The following is a 24,967-nucleotide window of genomic DNA, read 5'->3' as shown; positions in this document are numbered from 1 at the left end:
GCTGAAGAGAAAAGACAGTTACTCCAATACACAGTCTGAATGTACTGGAGCAATAGCAGATATTTCAAGAGTATGAATATATTTTATATGACTAAATGTTTCCAAAACTTTATCTATAAAACTGTCAGCATAAATCTCTGTCTAATATTAACAAATGCAACTTTAAATTCAGATCATTATAGCAGTGCACATGTGTGAGGGGCAAATCATGCCACTATTACAATCTTTTCAGCTGGCAATTAATACAAAATATTGTATTTTCAGTTTTCACCACAATCTCTCATGCATAAATATTCTGGCCTATCTTCTAGTGAAAAGCATCTCAGAAAGCATGTATGCCAAAGAAAAATGGTTTCACAAACACTGACCTCATAATAAATGATACTTCAAGATATACATGTTTTACAGACATCTACCCTCTTACCTATTTTAAGTAAAAAAAGCCAAAGATAATGATAATGGAATCAGATTTTTTTTCAATACACACGGATCAGAGTATAGTTGAAAGGCTCTCCAACAAGTCTTCCTTTTTCTGGAATTCCTTTGTATGGCTGAAAGATCTCACAATATCTCTCATTTTCCTCTGTTTATTTTCCCTTTCTTAACTTTCAAGCCTTCATATTACATGGAATTTCCATTACAAAAATACCCACATGGAATATTCTAATAATGATCCAAAACACTGTAGTAAAACCACTGTAAGCTCTAGTGTTTTGAATCATTATTACACAACAATATAGTATCTTTTAAAGTTTTTTTCTGGATGAGTAGGGCAGAGATGGATTAATTCCTGAGGTGATCAATGCTGATACTTTTTTGTAAAAGTGAATGCTCCAGAGCAAGACAAACCATTCCTCCCTTCCGTCAGTGTCTGGGAGCATAATTTTGTTCTTAGTGCTACAGATACCTCAATCCTAATATACCACTCTTCCTAAGCATGCAGAAAGTGCATTCACATCAGTGTCAGTTCTGCATGACAACAGAGAGCAAAATATTATGGCTGAAATTGGTGTTGTGTAACTGAACCCAGAATTTTGTCTTAAATATTGTCATCACCATTAAAGTGCCAACACATCATATTACCCAGAGTTATTTCCCAGCTTAAGTATAAGGGAAATCCATGGAATCTCTGATATCACTATATGGTAACCTATGATAATTATTGACTTTTTATGTTGACTACTATCTATTCCTCTTTCTGCAATCTCAGGGGCTGCCAGTCAAAAAAGTGGTTGAGTGAACCTGGAATCAATCCCAAGTGTCTTTCTTGATTGTGCAGAACACTTACTAAACTAACCAATCTTATATCATTTCTGCCCCTTTTTCATCAGGGAAAAAGAAGTGAAATCCTGGTTTCATTTAATGTATTTGGAGTTTTGCCATTAACCTCATTGGAGGCAGGATTTCACCTGTGATCTCTATGTCTCCAAATTTTGCCAAAACTCAGACCCAGATCTGGATCAAAATTGTACGGCTCAGGTTCACTTCTGTTCTCCACTGTTCATAATCCCCCATTTGTTGCAGATGGCTGAGACTCAGTAGCTAGCAAGATTTAAACATGCAGAGGCTGGTGCAGTGGTTCTCAAACTTTTTGCCTTCATAACCCCATTTTCAGACTTATTGCTTCGTGCTACCCCAGAAAGCATGGAGGATGGTATTTTGCTCTACAAAATGGTGTCCTCTGCACAGCATGACTTCACATGAACCATACATGCGAAGTCACACAGCATGGAGTCTGCCATTTTGTACAGAAAAAAGGCATCCTGCACACACAGAATTGCAATCTCACCTGCTGATGATGCTACCCCATTTGGGGTTCTGATACATAGTTTGGGAACTGCTAGGCTGATGGCAGGACATTCGCTCAAATTTTCTCTCTCCAATAGTAGAGTGCAGGTTTCTTGACTGCATGGCATAGTGCAATGTCCATCTCTTTTCACAGGGTTAAATTAAATAAACAAAATTTTGTATTTTTTTAATATATATATTTCCCAGCTTCTCTATTTGTCTTATATTTTTTCCCTTTCCCTTTTATTTTCACCCTTTCATTTAAGTCCTTGCTTGCACATTAGTACCAAGTTGGCAGCATATATTTGAGGATAAGGATTTGTTGTTTAAATATTGCTGCAGATCTCAAAATATTGTGACTAAACTTTTACAGATGAGTCTGAATTGTACATATAATTGATCCCCTGAAAAGTGCTCAATAATAGGTGAATTATTATTTTATTATTTATTATGGGTATTACAGCAAAGCCTACAAGCTCTTATCAGGATTGGGGCCAATCAGGATTGTGCTAGCCACTGTGCAAACACACAGAAAATCTTCGTCCCTGTCCAGGTGAGTTTACAATCTAAGACCCTAATTCTCCAATGACTCTCTCATGATTTTATGCACTCTGGGCAGACCAGCTGAAGTCTCTAGAATTACTCACAGAGCATAAAGTTAAGCATGTGTAAGTCTTTGCAGAATCAGGATCTAATTTAAGATGAGATGCAACAGACTATAGACTTGATCCAAATCCGATTGAAATGAATGGAAATATTTTCATTGACTTCAGTAGGCTTTGGTTCAAACCATATTGAAGAAGAAAGAGGGAGGGAGGACAAGTGTGAGAACATTGGAAACTCTGAGTTACATATTGTGGTCATGTGTGAATTTTAAGTTTTTATGCCCAAAACCATCTAATGCAGGTGAAGGGGCAGAGAGCAGAAAAAGGACAACCCCTATGCATTGAATTACTCTTGGGCATAAAGGATTGTGGCCATCCCTTTTTAACTCCGACAGAGAAGCACATATTTCTGAAATACAGTTGTAACTATCAAAAGGTCAACATTTACACCCCAATATTTGGGATACCACAACTAATGTCTATTACAAGTAGGATATTGTGTTGCCTGTATCTCTGACACCAGGCTGTGGTAGCTATTGGTCAATGGTGACATTTATAGTGGTGAAAACTGCATAGATATTTATATTATTTAACATCATAGGCGTGCCTAAGCAGAGTAAATTATTACAAATTAAAACTAATATTTGTGAGTAATTAGAGAAAATCTGGGGGAAATTTTTTGTATTTGAAATTAAACAATTTGTTCCCTGCATCATTAAAAATAAGCTCTGTTGCTAATTTTCTTATTGGTTATGAAGGCTACAGTTTGCTTGAACAAAAAGGGGAAAATAAGACATTAGAACTGGACTACATAAGAGCACAGATTTCAAGGATCATGTATATTAATCAGTGTGGAGACCTCCTCAGCATGACCCTGAGCATACAAACTCTTCACTCCCTGGAATTTTTGAAAATCTGATGGCTTCATTTGGAACCAATCAATTGGGGGCAATGATATAAATGCCAAAATTACTTATTTAAAAATAAAGAAATAGATTAGAATTAATTCAGAGGCATATTAGGCTATTTTGAGTATTGAACTTCTCAGAAGAAATTTATTTTTGGCTATAATTTTTCTCATCACTGCTCTAGCTGCTCATCAGACTAGACCTAACATTGTTCTGTTCTGGGAGTGTAATAAGGAGGTTTATTCCATGTGTCTACGCTATCCACATGTAATTATCTTTCTGTTATTATCTGACTGTAAACAAATTCTTCCCTTTGTACAACAACTGTATGTTTTTAAAAAATCCCCCTTTTTCCATTCTGCCTGTGGCTCTCTAAAATATAATTATTACAAAACAATACTGACAAAAATGCCACCTACTAAGCAACAAAAATGATGTAATGAAATAGTTGCTCGACAAGATGATGCTATACTGTAAATAAAAAAAATTATGTTCAGTCAAAAATATGATTATTTAAATCCAAATGCACACCTCTCTGGTGGTGGGTGTTTTTTTTTTGCCTAGTCACTTTAAATTGTCCCACCATTAAGATGTTTAGTATAAAAGAGACCTTTAATATAAATGTTACATTTAAATAATGTTACATTGTAATAGATTGGTTAAAAGTTTACTTTTAATAGGATTTCAATTTGTATTCCTTAACTTTTATGAGTTATTTTTAAATATAGTACTACCATTTAAAGAACACTTCCAAAAAATTAATTAGTAGAAATCATTTGGTATTAAATATCCAAAATCAATGGACAAATATTAAATATGACAGTCCAAAATGTTAATAGTTTAACAAGACTATGCTTTAAATTTATATTACTTACATGTGTGTGTATGTATGTTTGCATTAAGCTAGACCATTTTAAAACCATCTAATAATCTAGGACTTTACATCACAATTCTTGCAATTACCACCAATGCACCAATATTTAAAATGAAATTATTGAAAGGAACAAAAATATCCAGGCGAATACTCATATATCATTTGTTTGAAAGATTGCAGGTATGTAATATTCCTTATGGGGCATTCATTTGCTCCATTTTAGTCACTATTAGTCACTTAATCAATATTATTATGGTTTTATTACAGTTGAAAGTGGTTAGCCATAAGGTTTTTATTGCGTTTTCTGGAAAAAAAATGTCTTATACACTCAAGCTGAATGATAACAACATAAAGGGACCAAATCCTCAGCTGCATCAGAGTGAATCTTGGCACAGCTATGGGCTTGGGGAGGTGGGCAAAGCCTCAGTGCTTCTCTAAATGATGCCTCTCTGCAATGGCTCTTGGTGGGCCCTTTGACAGCTGGAGTGCAACATTGTATCACCAACACTCCTTGTGTCTGTTATGACCCTAGAATGCCCTTGATGGGCTAGGAGGGGGAAGCATAGAGTTGGCTATGTTGGCCTTAGGCTACCTGGGGTTTCCACTATGGTAGGGGAGTCCCCAGTCTGCCACTGGAGCAGGCAGACCTGTGGAAATAGGGAGTAGAGTGATACCTGGTTTATATTATTTAATACTAGTCTCCTCTGGTGCACAGCTAGGAATAATATGGGCCACATATTAAAACATATTAGAGAAAATACCTCTATTTGTGCATTTGCAACTTGGCACTTCCACATGCAATGTTGAGCACTTTCACTTGTGTGTGCAAATGCTAAAACCCATTTGTACATGCAAACTCAGTACTAATGTTGTTTTGTATATATGCAAGTTATTTGCATACACACAAAAATACAAGCTGAGTTGAGGCTGCACTGACAATTTTGGCTATATTACTAATAAGTAATACAATAACCATAGACTTATTTTCCTTAATGTTGCACTCATACTGTGAATTGTATTTTACAAATTATCATTGACTTCACTGGGAGTTTTGGGTGCTCAGCACATCTGAAAATCAGGCCTCTTCCATTTAGGTACCTGCCTATGGCTTTAGATGGCTTACTTTAGGTGCCACACTGAAAAATGCAATCAACGTTTTATAGGTAGGTAGCTATATACAGCAGGGCTTGATGGTCCATTGCCCTGCACCTTGTGTCATCATTTACAACACTGCAGAGAGGGTGTAAAATACTGCCATTCTGATCTGGTAGCATTTTACATGCACTTTACTCTCACGTTGCTCCGATATAAATGAAAAGACAACGTGCAGGACAACAGAGAACCAAGCCCTATAACATTGGGGTATATTAGGTCTCTCTATCATTCTCTCTAACATACCTATGAAGATATTAACGTACTTATACAGAGAATGTAGCGTCCTTTTTCAGCACTTACTGAAGTTTCTCACCTAGCTCTCTGTTCACTGACAAGGCAATGTTGGCTCCTTTGTACATTTGAACACTTGTAAACCTCACCCTGCCAGATTCTGAGCACTTCCTGAGAGATGCTGAAAGCCCAAATGACTGCAATGTTCTGCACCTTACAGCATCAGGCCCATTATGCCTAGCATACTTTAAACAGGACTCCTTTATTCATCCTTTCAAACATTGAAAGACATATTTAGCTCTTGATGGATATGAGCTGTTAATGTTATTCCATGTCAATTTTAGGGTTTAATGCCTATTTTTAGGCTGTTTTGCATTGTTTGTGTTGCACAGTTGCAATTTGTCCTGATTACCTATTAGCTGGTTTAATAGTAATGGTACCTGAGTCCGTACCAAAGTCTCTGGAAATTTAGGCTGAGTAAAGATGAAATGAGTACTCCAGGATTTTACCCAATGCAAAAATAAAAATTTTAGTTTTATGGTGCCTATCTGCTTTGGTGTTATATGCACCTCACATGGAAAGAAAATCACAAAATGAAAAAGCTTCAATTAAAATTCAACAACAAGATAAAATCCAGATAAAACATTAAAACCAGTTCATTGTGGCCTGCCAATATATTCAAGTATGCATAGAATAAAAATCTTATATACTAGGGGCTTATTGGATCCCTATCTGTGTTCTGTTTTAAATAGAACAATGATGTGAATGCCTGGAGGGTGGGAAAATCACAATTAAATTAGTTCCTATTCATTTTCTCTTTTTTAAGAAAATGCCTTATTTCAGTTCATGATTGACTCAGTGTCCAAGAATACGTTCTGCAACCTGATTTTTATGTGCTTTTGAGAATACATAAGGAATTATCACAGAAAAATGAAATTCTGGTCTCAGAACAAACATAATATCCAATTTCCAAAATTCCAAATTCCAAAAAATAATAAAAGAGAAGACAATTTGAACATACAAAAACTGAAGGCAAGGGCAAAAAGTATGAGTTTTGTAAAATGTAACTCAACAGTGTTTTAGGCTAGATTGGCTATTCATTTTATCCTTTAAACAAAAGACATTCTTTGTTTCTGAATAGATTGTACCCTGACTACTTCTATCGTCTCAATTTCAATAGGAGGTTGTGAACCAGCATGTCCAAGGCTTTCTATAAGCCTTGATGAATACTTTTCAGAGTCTATGTATGATTCATGGCAAAAAGCAGTGGAGCTGCTGATTAAACATTTAGGAACATACTAAAATATTCAATAAACCCAGATCTTTAATCTGTCACAGCAGCATCCCCAACCTTTGGCAAATCTGCAAACTTCGAAACTGACTAAAAGAAGTCCTTCAGAGCCTTGCTGTGGATTTTCAATGATGGTATTAAACTGTACTGAAGATTTTACAAGCATCTTGAGGCTTGTGAAAATGGGAGGCCAGAATGCTAGGGAAATGAGAAGTCTGGTAGATATTTAAAAAAAAAATAAAACAAAACAGCTACATAATTGACTGGCACCATAACAAGATTCAGCTCCTGAGATGCGACACAAACCACCATAACCCCCCGAAAGGTAATGTTAGTATACGTACAAATGCACTCCATGCCATCACGCACATGCTGGTGCTTGCAGCCTGCACAAGTCCACCCTGTGGATCCAGGTTTGCAAGTGCACTGTCCGGTGACAGGGTCACAGGGGATAGGCAGTGAACCGTATGGATCACACTCACATTCTTGGCAGGACCTTCCTGGAGTTCTTGGGTCACCAGTGTAGCCAGGGGAACATCTAGACATTATAAATATCAACACAGATTTGTCCTCTTAAGAATGCAGTGTATTATATTTATCTTGTCAGCAGTTGGCAAGACTATACCAAGTTGAGCACCCAAAAGCACAAGCCTTGGGATTTTTTGGGGCACTTTATGAACAAATATATATTTATGTAAGGGAGAAATTTGCATACCACCTGACCAACTGATTATAGGCACAATCCTGTGATCAATATGTGGGTTTCAATCAGGACAGCAGGGTTGGGCAAAATGATTCCAAGGTCTAATGCTCCCTAAAAGCTTTGCAGACACTCAAGCCCCATCAGAAGTAAAACTCTACAACAGACTGACTTGAAATCTCCCCCATGATCTACCTTTTATCAAGAGATTGTCTGGCTGTTGTGTTTAAAAGAGAAATTTGTACTAATAATCTCCTGATAACTGTGATCAGCTTATTCATACTGTGTTATGCAGCTATTTGTTGTTATGGGTAGAACAACTGCAGTCTCTTTGGTTATTAATAAATCTAACTGTAAATTTCTTCCTGGTGGTCAAGGTCAAAAAGGCTTCACTAACAGCCAAAAAGGGAACTTTAGGATGACATCAGGACAATTTATATGTATAACACATAATTTTAGATAAATATATCATTTTCTTTAGCTCTTGGAGTACAATGAAAAAAGAACATGGAGTAAAAAAAGACTAAGCCAATAGAATTTTGGAATTAACATTAATGAGTTTATCCACTCTCAATTTACAATAGAAATTGTTAAACTACCTGATAAATCCAGATTTTAAACCATATACAGAAGAGGAAATAACTTATCAAAAGAAGCATATTTAGAAGATACTTAATTATTTACTGACATCCACTGAAAGGCATTATGCCTCTTTCTACTCTGTCCCCTTTCTAATTCTCTCTCTCCATCTCATCCCACACAATTACCATACCTTTCACAGTACTGGCCTTCATATCCAGGTGGGCAAGCGGTACACCGGTAATCACTGAGACCTTCCGCAACACAAGAAGGGCTAAAGCTAAATCGGGGGAAACAAAGAATAAAAAGCCATTTCTACTGTACTCCATTTATATACCATCTCATGCTAAGCAGCTGTACAGGGCCACTAATACAGTCTCTTCTTCAATGTTAATATCGGGATTTTCTTACCCACTATGTACCTTATTTTTTACCCGCTAATGTACCTGCTATGTACATCTAGTGGAGAGATACTCATCAGTGATCACAATTCTTCTATAAGTCCCTAGCTGTGATGTGAATGGTGTCAAAGGGTGAGCAGCGAAGGGAAAAATTCTGCTATTTTTCCAGCAACAGTAAATTTTCCCACCTCAGCCATACTTTGCTGATTTCCATGTCCTCTGGTCCTTGTTTTGTAATGTAGCATCTGCTGGAGTTTATGGGTGCCTCTGCCCTCTGATGGATAGAATCAGACCTGCTGAAGTGTTACTTCTTCTTCTTCTGATTATTATTATTAATCATTATTATTACTATCATAATGCCTAGGATTTCTAGTTGTGGACCAGGATGCCACTATGCTAGGTGCTGTGCAAACAGAACAAAAAGAGGCTCCGTCTCCTGCTGAACCATGGCCACTGGGAGCTGCAGGCGGCCATGCCTGTGGATGGTCAATGTAAACAAACTGTCTTGCAGCCCGCCAGTGGATTGCCCTGCTGGGCCACAGGTTGCCCGCCACTGGTTCAAGTATAAGACATGGGGACAATAGATGGATGAAGACAGACAGGGGAATTCAAAGAAACAATGAGAAAGTATTGGTCAGCATAATAGGCAGAGGTGTCAGCATACGTGCTACTCCTGGGAGAATTCTGTGCCAAAAAATTAAAAATTCCGTGCCAAAAAAGTAAAAATTCTGCACACAATATTTTCAAATTCTGCAAAATTCTGCATATTTTATTTGTCTAAATAATGTAATATAATCACACTGGTTTCAATTACTTAGGTAATTTATTTAAACTACAATACAATAAATGGAGAATGGGAGCGAGGAGCACTGGAGAAAATCCCCAAGCCCCAAATAGTAATGTAGCTAGGTTTGATCCTTAATTTCTAGTTATTAGTCAACCAACATATGCAGCCAAATGCTCAGTGTTACATCAAAGACAACTAAAGAGCAAGTGAGGGCTGAGGAATCAAACTCATAATTTATATTGGTTACTGACCACCACCAGAAAGGGCAGTAGCAAATAGTTCATGGAGCATATTTTTTCAGTCCAAAACATTAGACCAGCTCTAATCACTAAAGCACCATAAGCATTTATAAGGCCATACTGTCCTTTATACCACTCTGGCAATGTGAAGGAGCCTTAAAACTTTTTCACCTGTTTTATACTTCTGGGGGAATTCACTAAGAACAATGGGAACAACTGACTAAGCAGGCAGGCTGCTACATTCTGCTCTGCCTAAGGGGACGGAGCCTGCCCCATGCTTACCTCCTCAGAAACACCCCAAAGACCTGCCCCTCCATGCCGAGCATGCCGCAGAAGCGATTAAGAGGGTCAGAATGTCTCTCTCTCTCTCACACGTATGACTGCCCAGCCCCACTCCCGGTGGTGATTTATGTCTCTACCAGCTGCTCCAGGCACCTGAACCCACCTGCCTGTGCTGGTGGGGAGGGGTGGGTGACCACTCTTGCAGCTTCCCCATTAGAAGTCATTCTTCTGTGGGGAGGCAAAGAAATCTGTGGGGGGCATGAATTCTGTGCATGTGCAGTGACGCAGAATTCCCCCAGGGGTAGCCAGCAGCCTAACCATTGTCAAGTTTTTTGTAGGCATCATGGCAAAGGAATGTTTGAGGGAGGATTTTGAAGGTGGATAAAGTGATAGCTCTGAGACTATTTACAGGGAGTGCCTCCCAAGCCTGAGTGGTAGCAAGGGAGAAAGCACAAAGGTGCTTGTTTGAAAATTTAACTAACAGGTGATGGAGGCTGATGTCATAGGCTGATTTGGAGGTGGGAGTTGACATCTTGATAATGGGTGACAGATGATAGGTAGCATGTGGATAGGCCATGTAGGGTCTTAACAGTGAAGATGAGTAGTTTATGGTTAGCGTGACAGAGAAAAGGAGCCAGTGGAGGGATGCAAAGAGAGGGTTGACATGGTCAAAATGAATGGTCAGGAAAACTATCTTTGCAGGAGCATTTTGAATAGCTATGAGCAGGACAAAACTGTGTTTGTCAAGGCCAGAGAAAAGGATGTTGCAGTAATCAAGACATGAGATGAACCGAAGTTTTAGTTGTGTGGGTGGATAGGAAAGACCATTATCTTAGGGCTTGTCTTCACAGGTAATTGATGCCAAAGTTATGGGCCTAATAGGCAGGCTGAATGGTGGTGCTGGGAGAAGGCCTTGGGAAGAGAGGGGTAGATTATGAGCTCTGTTTTAGCCATGTTGAATTTGAGCTGACAGCTAGACATCCACAAGAAGATGTTAGAGAGAGGCTGAGATTTCAGTTTAGACAGAGGGAGACAGGTCTGGAATAGAGAGGTAGATGAGTGAGTCATCAGCAGAGAGGTGACAGCTGATTTGTTGTTTGTGGATGAGATTACCCAGAGGTATGGTGTAGAGGGAGAAGAGAAGGGGACCAAAGACAGAGCCCTATGGAACCACAACAGAATGTTGATGGGCAGGATGAGCCAGAACCTCTTGAAGACACTCTGAAGGAGCGATCAGAGAGGGAGGAGAAAAAACAGCACAGGATAAAGTAACAGAAGCCAAGGGAGGATATGATTTCAAGACGAGCATGGCTGATGATGTCAAAGATGGCTAACAGGCCGAGGAGCATGGGGATGGAATACTGGCTCTGAGCTTTGACTAGGAAGAGGTCATTAAAGACTTTGGCAAGATCGTTTGTGATGATCTCACACTCTTGCCCTAATACTACCCTATTGAAAGAATAATTTGTTTTAGCTCAAGCAGTGAATGTGTGTATTTTAGACACAGAATATAATGAGTTCTGTTCACGATAAATTGGTGACTGTAGTGTGTACCCACGAAAGATGTGTAGAGTAGTGTGCTATTGGAATATTAGTAAGTCAGGATCCTGTACTCACAGTTTTAAAAAAAAATAGGAGGGGAGGAGGGAGACACAGCTAAGCATCAAAATGGTGCTTGTGCTACAAAATGTATCAACCTATTTGTGCAGGGAGTGCCAAACCAGATTAATGCTGAAAAAGCACTGAGGTGCTGGTGGCCCAGAACTCCCCACTTTGGTACAGTGCAGTCAGCATCCTTATAATGCATTAAATCAATAGTGCTTGAATGAGTAATAAAAATTACACCTTTGCATAAAATGTAAACAAATTGATCTACTACTCACAAACTCATTATCCAACACATTTTCAACTGTGTAAAAATAGATCCACACACCCATAAGCAACTTACTCCCTCCAGTTTTTCAGCTCATCATATTTGAAGCTGAAAGCTGATTGTGCAGAAAAACAAAAACATCTTTAAAAACTTAAAGCCTTAAACTTAGTTGTGCTCTTGAAAACTTAAAAAATAAAAATAACTGAATTCTATTTCTTCAAAAAAATGTTATCGTGTCAGTCTGTGTCATCCAAGTACCAGCTCGTGTGTAGTTCACCTAGGTGTCTGTAGATTTATTATTACGGGGCTACAATAGAGTGGCTGAATCTGATTTTTCCCCCCTCTAATATTATCTCAAAGAGCTTGTAACGAGAAAGTGGAACAAATATAAATCAGGCTGGCCATTATCAAATCAAATCAATTCAAGAAAGCCTTTTCTGTTATAAATAAGGCACGTGGACCATGTCCCAGAGGTTAAAGCGCTGCACTGCTACAGAAGAAACCTGGATTCAAGTTGCATTCAAGTCTTTCATTGGCTAGGCTGATAAGACTTGGAAGAGCTATGGAGGTTGCACAGCAATTTCCTGAGGAAAAGGGAACCTCGAATCATCCTAAGTAATTGCTTTGGTTGATCTAGACTCAGCATTTATGAACTCTGAAAGAATTCTTGATGCCGTTTGCTTCACATGAAAGATCACTGAAATCTTGGGTATTGAGGATGGAAAGAGGAGCCGTTCCCACCCAAAACACCAAAACCACCCCCAAAATTATAAAATGATGAAGACAGAAGATGACATCTCAAAGGGAAAGTGTACTGACCAAAGTACTTATTAGCACACCCTAAAGGTCAATCAATGAGAAAGAACACAGAATGTGGCTTTGGAGAAAGCCCTCGGCCCTCGGCCTTTCAAAAGAAAGATCATGTGCCATAAACCTCTGAAGAGGCAACAAAGAATGATTCCTGATGGCACCTAGGGCTTCCCACCACAATAACAAACAAATCTCAAGTATCATTTGTGGAAGGAGAGAGGGAGGTGGGAAGGTTCATTAGCATAAGGCAACCAATAAAGTGGATACTGCAGTAACTGCATTGTGATTAAACTATTCTATCCTTCACAAATTGCCTAAAACCTATGTAACGTTAAATAAGGAATCAATAAATTGCACAGCAGAAAGAGAAAGGCACTGTAATACATTTATACCAACACAATATATGAGCAAAAGACTATTTACAGCTCCCTTGTGGCTACATTGTACTTGAGCTCTGCTCTAGCTTCACTTATGAGAAACCTTTTGTAACACACATTCATTATCTGTGGAGCATTGCATTTTCCACCCATTATTAATTTATTCATCATTAATTAGCAAAGGAGCAGTCCCTGACTCTTTCAGCAAGATCAATTAGCGAACGTGGATTGGACATTTTTAGCGGGCACTTATACTGTGTACAGCTGACTGAGAACACTGAGTGAGACCAAGACAATGTTATTATTGGCTGGAAGAAGCAGCTTAATGCCACAGGCTTACTTGTTGCTGGGAATGGTTAGAGGACAAGCACAAGGATGGCAGTCCTCTGGAGATCCTGGGACGTTCCCATAGAATCCGACTGCACACCTCTCACAATGATCGCCAGCGGTGTTGTGCCTGCAGTTCTGTGAGGAAGGAGGGAGAAAGAAAGCAGACCATATTTTGTTCCCAGCCCAAGGGAGTCAGACATTCTTAGATACAAGGGATCTTTTTCACTGAATGAGCTCTTCACTACTGTCTCTGATGCAGTTCTCACTGGAGCTGCCTTCTTTGAGACTCTCCAAAAGACATGCTGTGTGTGTTACATATGGGTTTACGTGGAGGAGGAATGGAAGCCTGCAACTAGCCACATGTATTCCTGCAGTTTCTCATCCTGTTCATCTATCTTTCCCTTTCTTTCTCTGCTACAGCCGTCAAAGTAGGAGAAACAACTAACACTCCATCTTAATGTGTCACCAGTGCAGGGGATGTTATTGTCTATCAGAATAGCACGTTGTTTAGTGTGAAACAAACAATAAGTTGCGTATTGGGCTCACAGGGGTAATGGGGCAATCACCTCTGGAGTGCCTCCAAGTGGCGAAGTGCAGTATCACAGTCCTTTTCTCACCCTTGGTGCCTCCTGCGTGCTGCTGGCTGACCTTGATGGGTCTTCAGTGGTTTGGCCCTGTGGCCCAGTCACAAAATTCAAATGAACCTCTTCTGTTCAGGCTCCCAAATAAGGCCTGTCCCCTGCTTGGGGTTTATGCCCCTTTACCTGTGGCTGCCAAGGAAAGCCGGGCCTCTCCACTACTCTGGATTCCAACCCAGGAACCCTATAAACAGCAGACACATACTTCTTACTCTAGACCATTGCTGCTATTTCCCTAGGCACTTCCGACCCAGCCCCTTTTATCTCCATTCCCCAGGTTCTCTTGTATCTCCAGGCTAAAGAGGAGTACCCTTCTTCAACAGGTTTCTTGCTTCAACCTGCCGGAGTTTGGGGGAGAAAAAAATTACACTACGTGACTGGAATCCCTTACTCAAGAAGGTCATTCTGGGAAAACTCTGAAGATAGGTTCATTTTTTGGTCTGGCAACCTTGACAGTGTCCCATCTTTAAAGCAAGAGATTAAAATATGACCTCCAGATTTTCAATTTTGGCACACAGCAGATTAATTTTAGAAGAACATAGTGCACTAGGTTAGGAACAGCCTACGATTTATACCTGACATATAGATGTTTCAGGGTCACACATATTACTATGTCCATGGCATTGACATGCGGCACAGGTGCCTAGGGTTGGGCCAGGTCTCCTGCCAGATGATCTAGAAGGCAGTCTATAAAATCCTGGAGAACATGCCTACAAGAAGGAAAACAGATCATCACATAATAGATGGAAACTGGGAGTACGGCAAGCTCATCTTCACCACCAGCAGCTTTTACAAGTTGCCAGGCCCCCAGCTATGTTAAAAATAACATACAGTACTTTACAAATAGCGGAACCAACAAAAATTGGAAACATTATTGCAAAATCCCTGGAACGCTGCCTTGGCACCAGCCTTTTCATAGTACAGCTACAGAGACCTTTCATTCACATGCAAAATACCCAGTCTTTCTCACTGTGCATCAAGCATCTTTCCCTTCATATCTTGAGAAAGAGGGTTTATTTTCAAAATAAAATGGTTGCACGGGCTACAGGGAGCAAGCAGGAGGGTTCTGTTTCCCTTGTCCTTGGTGGGTTTTTCAGAGTTGACAAGCTAATATCTGCTTGATGGATAACAAGCAAATGTCCAATGACACTCAGCAAAAACATTCTTCATGTATTATTTATATATGTATAATTTAAATACTATAGAAGTAAAGAATTAAAAATAATAAAAGCTCTAATAAAATTTATTCTTGATCTGGTTTTTTCCACTTGGTAATAAAATTCTGAGAACCCACCAAAGATGGTTAGGAAAGCTGACATGTGCAAAATCAAACCCTTCATCTTCATTTCAAACTTATTATGTAAGTATATCAATGTGGATCTCCAAAAGCATACAGCTATGACCATACAAAAAAACCTAACCAAAGCAGGATTGTTTTGGAGAGTCATCCCATTAGGAGAAAGTGTACCTAGATAAGAGAAACTCTACAACCTCAACCCCCACAAACCCACCCCAGGGATCTTCTACATGCCTCTCAAGATAAACAAGGGAACTGGTGCACACCCTTATATCATGCAACAGCACAGTTATTGAAGGAATACTCGGTCTCACAGAAACAATCCTCAAACCAATCACCACCAAAAGGGCCAGTTTCCTCCAGGACACAACCAACTTCCTCCAGGAACTCTGCAACATTAACAACTTCCCTCAGAACGCCATCGTTGCCACCATGGATGTCACTTTCCTGAACACCAACATCCCTCACCATGATCATAGAATCATAGAATATCAGGGTAGGAAAGGACCTCAGGAGGTCATCTAGTCCAACCCCCTGCTCAAAGCAGGACCAATCCCCAACTAAATCATCCCAGCCAGGGCTTTGTCAAGTCTGATCTTAAAAATATCTAAGGAAGGAGATTCCATCACCTCCCTAGGTAACGCATTCCAGTGTTTCACCATCCTCCTAGTGAAAAAGTTTTTCCTAATATCCAACCTAAACCTCTCCCACTGCAACTTGAGACCATTACTCCTTGTTCTGTCATCAGCTACCACTGAGAACCGTCCATCCTCTTTAGAACCCCCTTTCAGGTAGTTGAAAGCAGCTATCAAATCCCCCCTCATTCTTCTCTTCCGCAGACTAAACAATCCCAGTTCCCTCAGCCTCTCCTCATAACTCATGTGTTCCAGTCCCCTAATCATTTTTGTTGCCCTCTGCTGGACGTTTTCCAGTTTTTCCACATCCTTCTTGTAGTGTGGGGCCCAAACCTGGACACATACTCCAGATGAGGCCTCACCAATGTCGAATAGAGGGGAACGATCACGTCCCTCGATCTGCTGGCAATGCCCCTACGTATACATCCCAAAATGCCATTGGCCTTCTTGGAAACAAGGGCACACTGTTGACTCATATCCAGCTTCTTGTCCACTGTAACCCTAGGTCCTTTTCTGCAGAACTGCTCCCGAGCCTTTCGGTCCCTAGTCTGTAGCGGTGCATGGGATTCTTCGGTTCTAAGTGCAGGACTCTGCACTTGTCCTTGTTGAACCTGATCAGATTTCTTTTGGCCCAATCCTCTAATTTTTCTAGGTCCCTCTGTATCCTATCCCTACCCTCCAGTGTATCTACCTCTCCTCCCAGTTTAGTGTCATCTGCAAACTTGCTGAGGGTGCAATCCACACCATCCTCCAGATCATTTATGAAGATATTGAACAAAACTGGCCCGAGGACTCACCCTTGGGGCACTGCACTTGATACTGGCTGCCAACTAGACATGGAGCCATTGATCACTACCCGTTGAGCCCGACAATCTAGCCAACTTTCTATCTACCTTATATGATGGCATTGCTGCCTGCCTCAAATATCTACAACAATGGAAAAAGCTCAGAAATCCATTCCAAACACATTGCCAAACTCATCCATTTCATCCTCACCCAAAACAACTTTACATTTAACAACAACACTTTGTCCAAACCATGGGAACAACCATGGATTCCAGGATCACTTGTCAGTATACCAATCTCTCCTTGGGCCACCTTGAGGAAGAATTTCTGGACAAATGCAGCACACATCCATCAATGATATTTTCATCCTCTGGACAGACAACCCAAACTCCCTCATAGATTTTCACCACAAGTTCAACAACCACCTCCCATCCATCAAACTCTCTTTAGAACACCTCCACACCAGTATCAAGTTCCTGGACACCTCAATCAGCTTTAACAATGGAATATTACAGACCACTATATGCAAGAAACCCACAGATCACCACATCTACCTACACAGATCCAGTAACTACACTAGACATTCTAAGAAATCTGTTACCTACAGCCAGGCACTGAGATACCACATAATATGCTCTGAAGAGGAAGTTCAGGATACATACCTAAACACACTTAAAACAGCCTTCATCAAACAAGGACACACCACCAGAGAAGTAGATCTCATCATAGAATAAGCCATCCAAATATCTCAAAAGAACCTGTACAGAAAACAAACCCCACTGACTGCACACTCCTAGTTATCACGTGTCACCCCACAATAGAACCTATATGGGGTATCTGTTATGCTAGCAGACCCAGCTGCCAGCTCATGCCAAGGCCTCTAAGTCTCACTGAAGACTGACAAATGCATGGCTGGAAACCAGTCTGGCTCACCTGTGTGTTAGTGTTATTAAAATAGGTATTAGACTTATAGAGCTATATTTGGTGTTTGGACTTTATGAAATGCTTGTGAGTTGCTGGATGAATTAATCTCACTTATAATATCTGTATCCCATGTTATAAGGTAATATTTAAGTGTTTGCTTTGTAACAATAAAAATGTTTGCTATGAAGCTGGAAGACCCCCCGACCCAGTCAGAGGAAAAGCATTACTAAGTATGAAATACTTGTTTACCACACAAGGTGCAGTCTCCTGTCCAACAAAAGAAGACCTATAGACACCAGATGAACGATTGTGGAACATCAGTGGACAGAAGACTTTGTTGACTGCTCCCCTCACACCCATGAAGAGCGGATGTGCACAAACCCTCATCTCATCACAGTTTGAATTCTGGGGGAAGGGAATAAAAATCCCTGACCCAAAGATCCTGTATCATTATGCTGCTTGGAATTTGGAGATGGCAATATTTTATGCATAAGCAAGGGATCCCCAACATGCTTGGATATCAGTCCTCATCCTCAAAGAAAACCCGCACAACACTTTCAAAAGACGAGCCTGGGAGCTTAAACTCATAACTTTGCTAGACACTAAGAATCATGGACTGAATAGACTGAATTTATGGCTTATTACAACAATCTATACCCAATAACAACCCCCCCCGCCTCTTCCACCTCTTCCCTTTCCTCCCTATGACTAGTGGGGGGTGTAAGTAAACCGACCACTTCACCTTGATAGGTCCCTTGAAACATGGGTTAACTACATATGCTAAACAAACTATTTAGCAGTGACACTATGAGGCCATGTCTACACTACAGTCCTATATCGGTATAACTATGTCACTCAGGGGTGTGAAAAATCCACACTCCTGAGCAACGTAGTTATACCACCTTAACTCCCCTGTCCCGGTGTAAACAGCGCTGTGTCAACAGAAGAAGCTCCCCTGATGGCATAGTAGCATCTTCACTAAAGTGCACGTGAAGACAAGCCCTGAGTAAGTTTCCCAGACTGGAAGAAGAGGTCTGTGAAAGCTTGAAAGCTTCTCTCACTCCAACAGAAATTGGTCTAATAAAAGATATTACCTCACCCACTTTGTCTCTCTAACATCCTGGGACCGACATAGCTACAACATCACTGCATACTGAATATTGTTGTGATAATTGGTGTAAGGGACCATCTATCACAAAGGCAGACTTGCCAAGTGGTAAGATAGACCAGAATCCCCAAGGGGCTCTCTGCGACTCCATGTTAAAACTGTTCGAGTACTTGAGGAGCTCACACTTGATACTTGGTTTGTATCTAACTATAGAACACACAACCAGTTTGGTTTCTGGCAGTGTGCCCTGAGGTTGGCATCTATGTTTGTGAACCACTCTAGACAGTATCACAGTATCAACAATTACAACCCATCCTTGAGGGATCACATCCTGAAATAAATCTTTCCTGAACCCCTACTTTTGGTCTTCAAACAACGCCCCCCCCCACATCCAACTTTGCCAAGCACATCAGAAGAAGAAAGCTCCCACAGACTAGGACAAACCAACTCAAAGTGAGACCAGACGCTGCCAGAACAACAGATGCAAAACCTGCAAACATATTTCCAGTGTTACAATGATCAATACCTTCCATGACACACCTTTCAAGATTCATGGGTCCTACGCATGCCTAATGCAACATGTGGTGTACCTCATCCAGTGCATCAAATGCCCTAACAACATCTATGTGGGTGAAACCAGACAATCACTATGCTCTCAAATGAACTCACACAGAAAAATAATAAAAGATAAAAACACCCTATCAGCTGTAAATGCTTTCTACAAAAAACAAAAACAAACAAAAAACCAAAACCCAACTCCATATTTAACCTGTTAGTCCTCATCCTCAAAGGAAAACTGCACAAAACCTTAAAAGGACAAGCCTGGGAATTTAAATTCATAACTCTGCTGAACACTAAAAACCATGGACTTAACTGAGACATTAATGTTACAGCCCATTACAACAATTTGTAATGCACCCTGCTGCCTAAGAACCCTCCATTGACCTATGACTGCAGAAATGTTAATTGCCCCCTTTATTTGAAGTGGTCTACAACCCCTCATGCTTAACAATCTGTCCCATCTTATATTTAGCTTGTACACTCTGGTAACTATCTCCAGGCCGGAAGAAGAGCTCTGTGAAGCTTGAAGCTTGAAGCTTGCCCCTTCCACCAACATAAGTTAGTTCAATAAAAGACATTACCTCACCTACCTTGTTCCTCATAGATAAGGCATTCAGTTTTATAGTATCATGTACAATGGAGCAGGTCTCCAAATCCTATTAAGGGTGTCTTAATGAGGTCATGTCCTACTCTTGATGAGGATTTAAGCTTTTCTGAAGGGGTGGGAGTTCTCCCTCCATTACATGGCAGTAAAATCGATGCAAAGTAAAACAGAAGGGAAATTGAAGTAAAGGCTTTTCACTATCAAAAGTGGGATATTTGAGTGGAGTGTTAATTGACATGTGCTTGACTATGCTCGTACAAAAGCCTGTAGCAGTATGTTAAGTTTATAAGCATTGGTGACCCATTCAAGAATCTAAGTAAGAGAGAAAGTAGAAACACAATTATTTTCTTTAGAGTCAGAAGTAAGTAATCTCAACTCACTTTTATTTTGGTTTAGAATATGTTAAAATCAGTGAAGCACAGAAACAGTCTATCTACCTTTACCATGGCGTGTGAGGAATTCTAATTTAGAGGAATAATCTCAAATGGAAGTAATTTTGCTCCTTACTATAGATTCTTAGTTTTCCCCCTCAAAAATGTCCTTGTCCAAAACAAACTGGTACAGTGGGACCCTTTACAAGTGCTAAGAGCCCTTAGGATTAGGGTATATGCAATTTTGGTAAGTCCTCACCTAAGTGGAAACTAAATCATTTGCCTAAATATGCTATTGACATTCTTCTCATCTGTATTGATTTGAAAATTATGAAATGATCCAGAATATGGTTATAATATGAAGTAAATTATGAGGATGTTGAATGCATTTTCCACAACTATTTTTGAAAGATACAAGCAGTGCTTATCAGGAAAGGTCTTTTTTATCCTTATATTTTGGGCATGCACTTGAATACAAATTTTGGACACCAATGTCACCTCTGAAACATCTGAGGCAAAAATACTACATGCATAGCTCTTACAACTGCAATTTTGGGATATTGATTAAACCAAGCCGTAGAAATGATTCCAGATGATATGACAAGCTTTACTACCTATTACACTGTGCTAGAAAGCAACTGGGTATCAGATTTTTCTCTTTTCCTATTGGAATACGGGGGCTTAATCCTTTATAGAATATTAAAATTAAATATATATATATATATTGTGAGAGCATTCAGATTGCACAATTAAGCAGGAAATGGCAACATTGTAACTTCAACCTTGCCTCTCCCTCCCAGAAAGTGTGCATAATGATACAGTTCTAATTACATTACCACATATAAGAGCTGGGTGAACACTGGATTTTTTGGTTTGTTTGCAATTGGAAAAATTGAAAACAAGTTTTGGTTTGATTCACAAAATTTTCAGAGAATTGAAAAGTTGAAAGAATTTTGAGTCAGGTTGAAGTGAAAAGGTTTCATTTTGACCTGATTCAAAAATTTTTGTTTTGATTTTGGGCATTATGACAAAAGCCCAATTTCCAAAACTCAAAATACTTCATGAAATGGAACTTCCATCACCTACACAGCTCTGCTTTTGGGTGTTTGACTTTGAAACATTAATAGTGTTCTTTTAATGAAGTTTTTTGGGGTGTAATAATAAATAACTTGTGTGGTGAAAAATTTCAAAGAGATCACTATTTGTTTGTGGACAACTCATGATCTGAAAATTACGTGAAATTCACCAAATAACCACTGTGCATATTTTTTCGTCTATAGTTTGTTCATGACTCATAGTGAATATTTAATATTTAAAATTTAAGCTGTTTTTATTGAACTCAGAGGCTACCTGTTGTTTCTATTCCCTAACTGCATGAATGCATCACTTAGATTAATTTTTTCAATATGAATTTGCACAGGTATAAATTCAAAATTCACTACAGGGAAAGGTTTTGTAATATCCACTTACAAATCTTGGTTCTGGGGGAACATTCCTGCTTGTAAATGCACTTGATAGAATATTTGTTCAATACAAGCAAAAGGGATGTGAATGCAGTTAAAAGGAATTTTTCTTATTTTTCTTATATAGGCTCCTATTACCCCCCAGCCCCTGTCCCGATTTTTCACATTTGTTGTCTGGTCACCCTAGTTTTAAAACATTCAAAATTCACTGACAATTTTTGGCTGCATCCACCCAGCTGCAGTGATAAATAAGAATGTGTGATACTCTGTCAGTTCATGTCTGTTTTGCCAAGTACCTAACTTCAAATTCACTGCAGAGAATTAGCCAAGAATATAGCAAGCCAGTGGCAGTATTTGAACATTTTAAGAAATAGCCATGAAGTGATATTTGTAGGCTAACCTCCAGAAGATAGTGATAGCACAACAACTAAGGTATTGCTAATACAGAAGAATCTCAGAGTTACAAAAACCTTGGGAATGGAGGTTGTACGTAACTCTGAAAAGTTCCATAACTCTGAACAAGATGTGGGTTTGGGGGCTGCAGCCACAGGGCGAGGGTGTGTGTGTGTGTGTGTGTGTGTGAGGGCTCTGGATGGGTGGTGGGGGGGATCGGAGCTTCTGACCCTCGAGGTGCCAGGGGTAAGGGCGCTGAGGGCTTCTGCATTGCGGGAGCACCAGGGCTCAGGGCTTCACACCTGGGGGGAGCGCTGGGGCTCAGGGCTTCAGTCCTGCAGCTCCATTCCTGACTTCTGCCCTGCAGGAGGCACTGAGGCTCGGGGCTCCCCACAGCTCCGCTCCCAGTTTCAGCTGGGGGGGATGGGGGGGGAGGAGTAGGGCTTGGAGCTTTAGCTATGGGGGACCCACTGGTACTGAAACTGGCACTCCCTTCATAGAATCACAGACAATTAGGGTTGGAAGAGACCTCAGGAGGTCATCTAGTCCAACCCCCTGCTCCAAGCGGGGACCAACACCAACTAAATTATCCCAATCAGGGCTTTGTCAAGCCGGGCCTTAAAAACCTCTAAGGATGGAGATTCCACCACCTCCCTAGGTAACCCATTCTACTGTTTCACCACCCTCCCAGGGCCGGCCCACAACATTTTGGCACCTGAGGCGGGGAGCTCAAATGATGCCCCATGTCCCCTCGCTTGGGCCAAAACTTTGAAAGGTCTCAATTCTGCCTTCTTCCTGTTCTACTCCTCTCATGGTACTGCTCTGCTACCTACCCCAATAAAGGAGAACTAACAACTTAAAATGCCTTGTTCAAAAATTTTAAGTAACACTTAACTTTCAAAGGTTTGAACAGCAAATGTAACTTTTCTTGTCTGCATAGTAAACACTGGCATTTTTATCTGTATGAATAATCAATGTGGTGCTTTCTGTGCCTTCTTGGTTGCAAAGATTTGAACTGCTTCCTGCTGAAGGTCCACAGTCTGGGCCAGCTCATGCTCTATTGAGATGGCTGCAAGGCCGACCAGCCTCTCCTGTGTCATTGTGGAGCGTAGATGTGGTTTTATTAACTTCAGCTTGGAGAAGCTGTGTTCTCCACTGGCAACTGTTACAGGAAGGGTTAGAAGTATGCGCAGAGCAACAAAAGCATTTGGAAAGAGGGTGGTCTTTATTTGTGCACATATATTCCAGAACAGCCTTTGGAGTTGATCCTGCTGAAATGTATCTTGAAAGGGCTTTCAGTTCATCACCTAAATCACGCACATCAATATCGCGCATGTCATCATGTGTCAACACTGTCTCTAGTGACCTGCATTGCTGGTGTAGGTCTTCCTCAGGTAGAGTGAGGAGTTTTGGAATATCATACAACATCCCAAATATACTGCTGTGTTTCTTGAGCTTCATGAAACGTTCTTCAACTGACTGTATTGCACAATCTAGCACCTGGTTAAAGAATTGAACTTTGAATTGTTGTTTGGGGTCTCTAATGGGATTATCCTGTGCCTCGTAATCAAAATGTCTTCTTCTTCGGGGACTCTTGTATTCTTGAATGGGTGGGAAAATAGCTTCAGTGTGAAGTTCCTCTGGCAACTTCTGTGCACTCTTCAGAATGTTTTGAAATCCCTCATCTGACTGGTAAGACTGTAGGTATGACTTTGCTTTGTCCAGTTGTTCCATTGCTCCAGATATATCAAAGTCAACGCCTTGGAGTCTCTTGCTTACAATATTTATTTCAAACAGTATGTCATGCCACAACACTAAGCCACACAGCAATTTGAAGTTATGTATGTTTCTGGTGATTCCATTTCCCTCTGCCACTGTTCTCCCATGAACAGTTCCTGTCATAGCATTATCCTCCATAATGGCAACTATGGCATCATCTATCTTCCCAATTTGGTGTTTGATAGGCTTTATCACCTCCTCTTGACTTTCCCATCGTGTGGCACTCAGTGGTTTTAGTGTCAGAGAGGATGTTCCCAGATGGTGCTTCAAAATCTGCCATCAATGAGTTGATGCAGAGAAAAATACATAGATGCTTTGAATTACATTTAAAATTTCAGCAGCCTCACTAGAAGCTGATGCTGAATCACTGACCATCAAGTTCAATGAATGAGAACTGCATGGGACAAAAAAAGCTTGAGGGTTTAACTCTCGGATCCATGTCTGCACTCCTCTGCTCTTTCCTCTCATGTTGGCACCATTATCGTACCCCTGACCTCTCATGTCACCTATCACAATTCCCGTATCTTCCAGCATTTTAAGAAGCACATTTGTCATACCAGCTCCTGTAGTATCATCAAAATCAATAAATTCTATAAAATGTTCTCTGACAGTCACCGTTGAAGGGACATTTTCTCTAGGTTCAGTTGTTGTTACAAAACGCACCATTAAAGCCATTTGTTCCATATGGCTGATGTCAGGTGTGCAGTCCAGAATAACAGAGTAATATCTTGCTGACTTCAGATCTGCCACAATTTTCTGTTTGACTTTTGTTGCCAGTAACTGTATAATCTCATTTTGAATTGTTTTTCCAAGGTAGCGGTGTGTGTACATTTCTTGGGTGGTGACTCTTCTTAGATGCTCCTGGAGTACAGAATCAAACTCAGCCATCAGCTCCACAATTTTAAGGAAGTTTCCATAGTTTGGCACATACAGCTGATCTGAAGTGCCACACAGTGCTAGGTTTTGGGTAGCAAGCATTCTCACAATGGCAATGAGCCTTTTCAGAACATTTTGCCAGTAAAGAGACTCTGATGCAATCTTCTCTTGATGCTGATCATCTATGAGGCCTTTAACCTTAGTCTTATCTCAAGCTCTTTCCACCTATGGAATGCTCTCTGGTGATTTGCTGCCTTCTCACAGCATGCCAGATTTCTAGCCAGATTTTTCCAGTCCTTTGT

At 40.3% G+C, this 24,967-nt stretch overlaps 1 protein-coding gene across 2 annotated transcripts in view; it reads right to left on the bottom strand.

Annotated features, from left to right (window-relative positions):
• Positions 1-24,967, bottom strand: part of LAMA2 (laminin subunit alpha 2) — a 456,646-nt gene that overhangs the window by 104,871 nt on the left and 326,808 nt on the right. For both annotated transcript variants that reach the window (XM_073337269.1, XM_073337270.1), the window contains exons 29-32: positions 14,444-14,578; positions 13,241-13,365; positions 8,325-8,411; positions 7,197-7,390 (exon numbers count right to left, since the gene is read on the bottom strand). In XM_073337269.1, the coding sequence (XP_073193370.1) occupies positions 7,197-7,390; positions 8,325-8,411; positions 13,241-13,365; positions 14,444-14,578 (541 nt within the window). The remainder of the gene's footprint in view (positions 1-7,196; positions 7,391-8,324; positions 8,412-13,240; positions 13,366-14,443; positions 14,579-24,967) is intronic.

The sequence above is a fragment of the Lepidochelys kempii genome, chromosome 3 (genome assembly GCF_965140285.1).
Source record: "Lepidochelys kempii isolate rLepKem1 chromosome 3, rLepKem1.hap1, whole genome shotgun sequence".
NCBI classification, from domain to species: Eukaryota; Metazoa; Chordata; order Testudines; family Cheloniidae; genus Lepidochelys; species Lepidochelys kempii.
The sequence above is the reverse complement of the archived record's forward strand: the minus strand, read 5'-3'. Positions and strand labels throughout refer to the sequence as shown.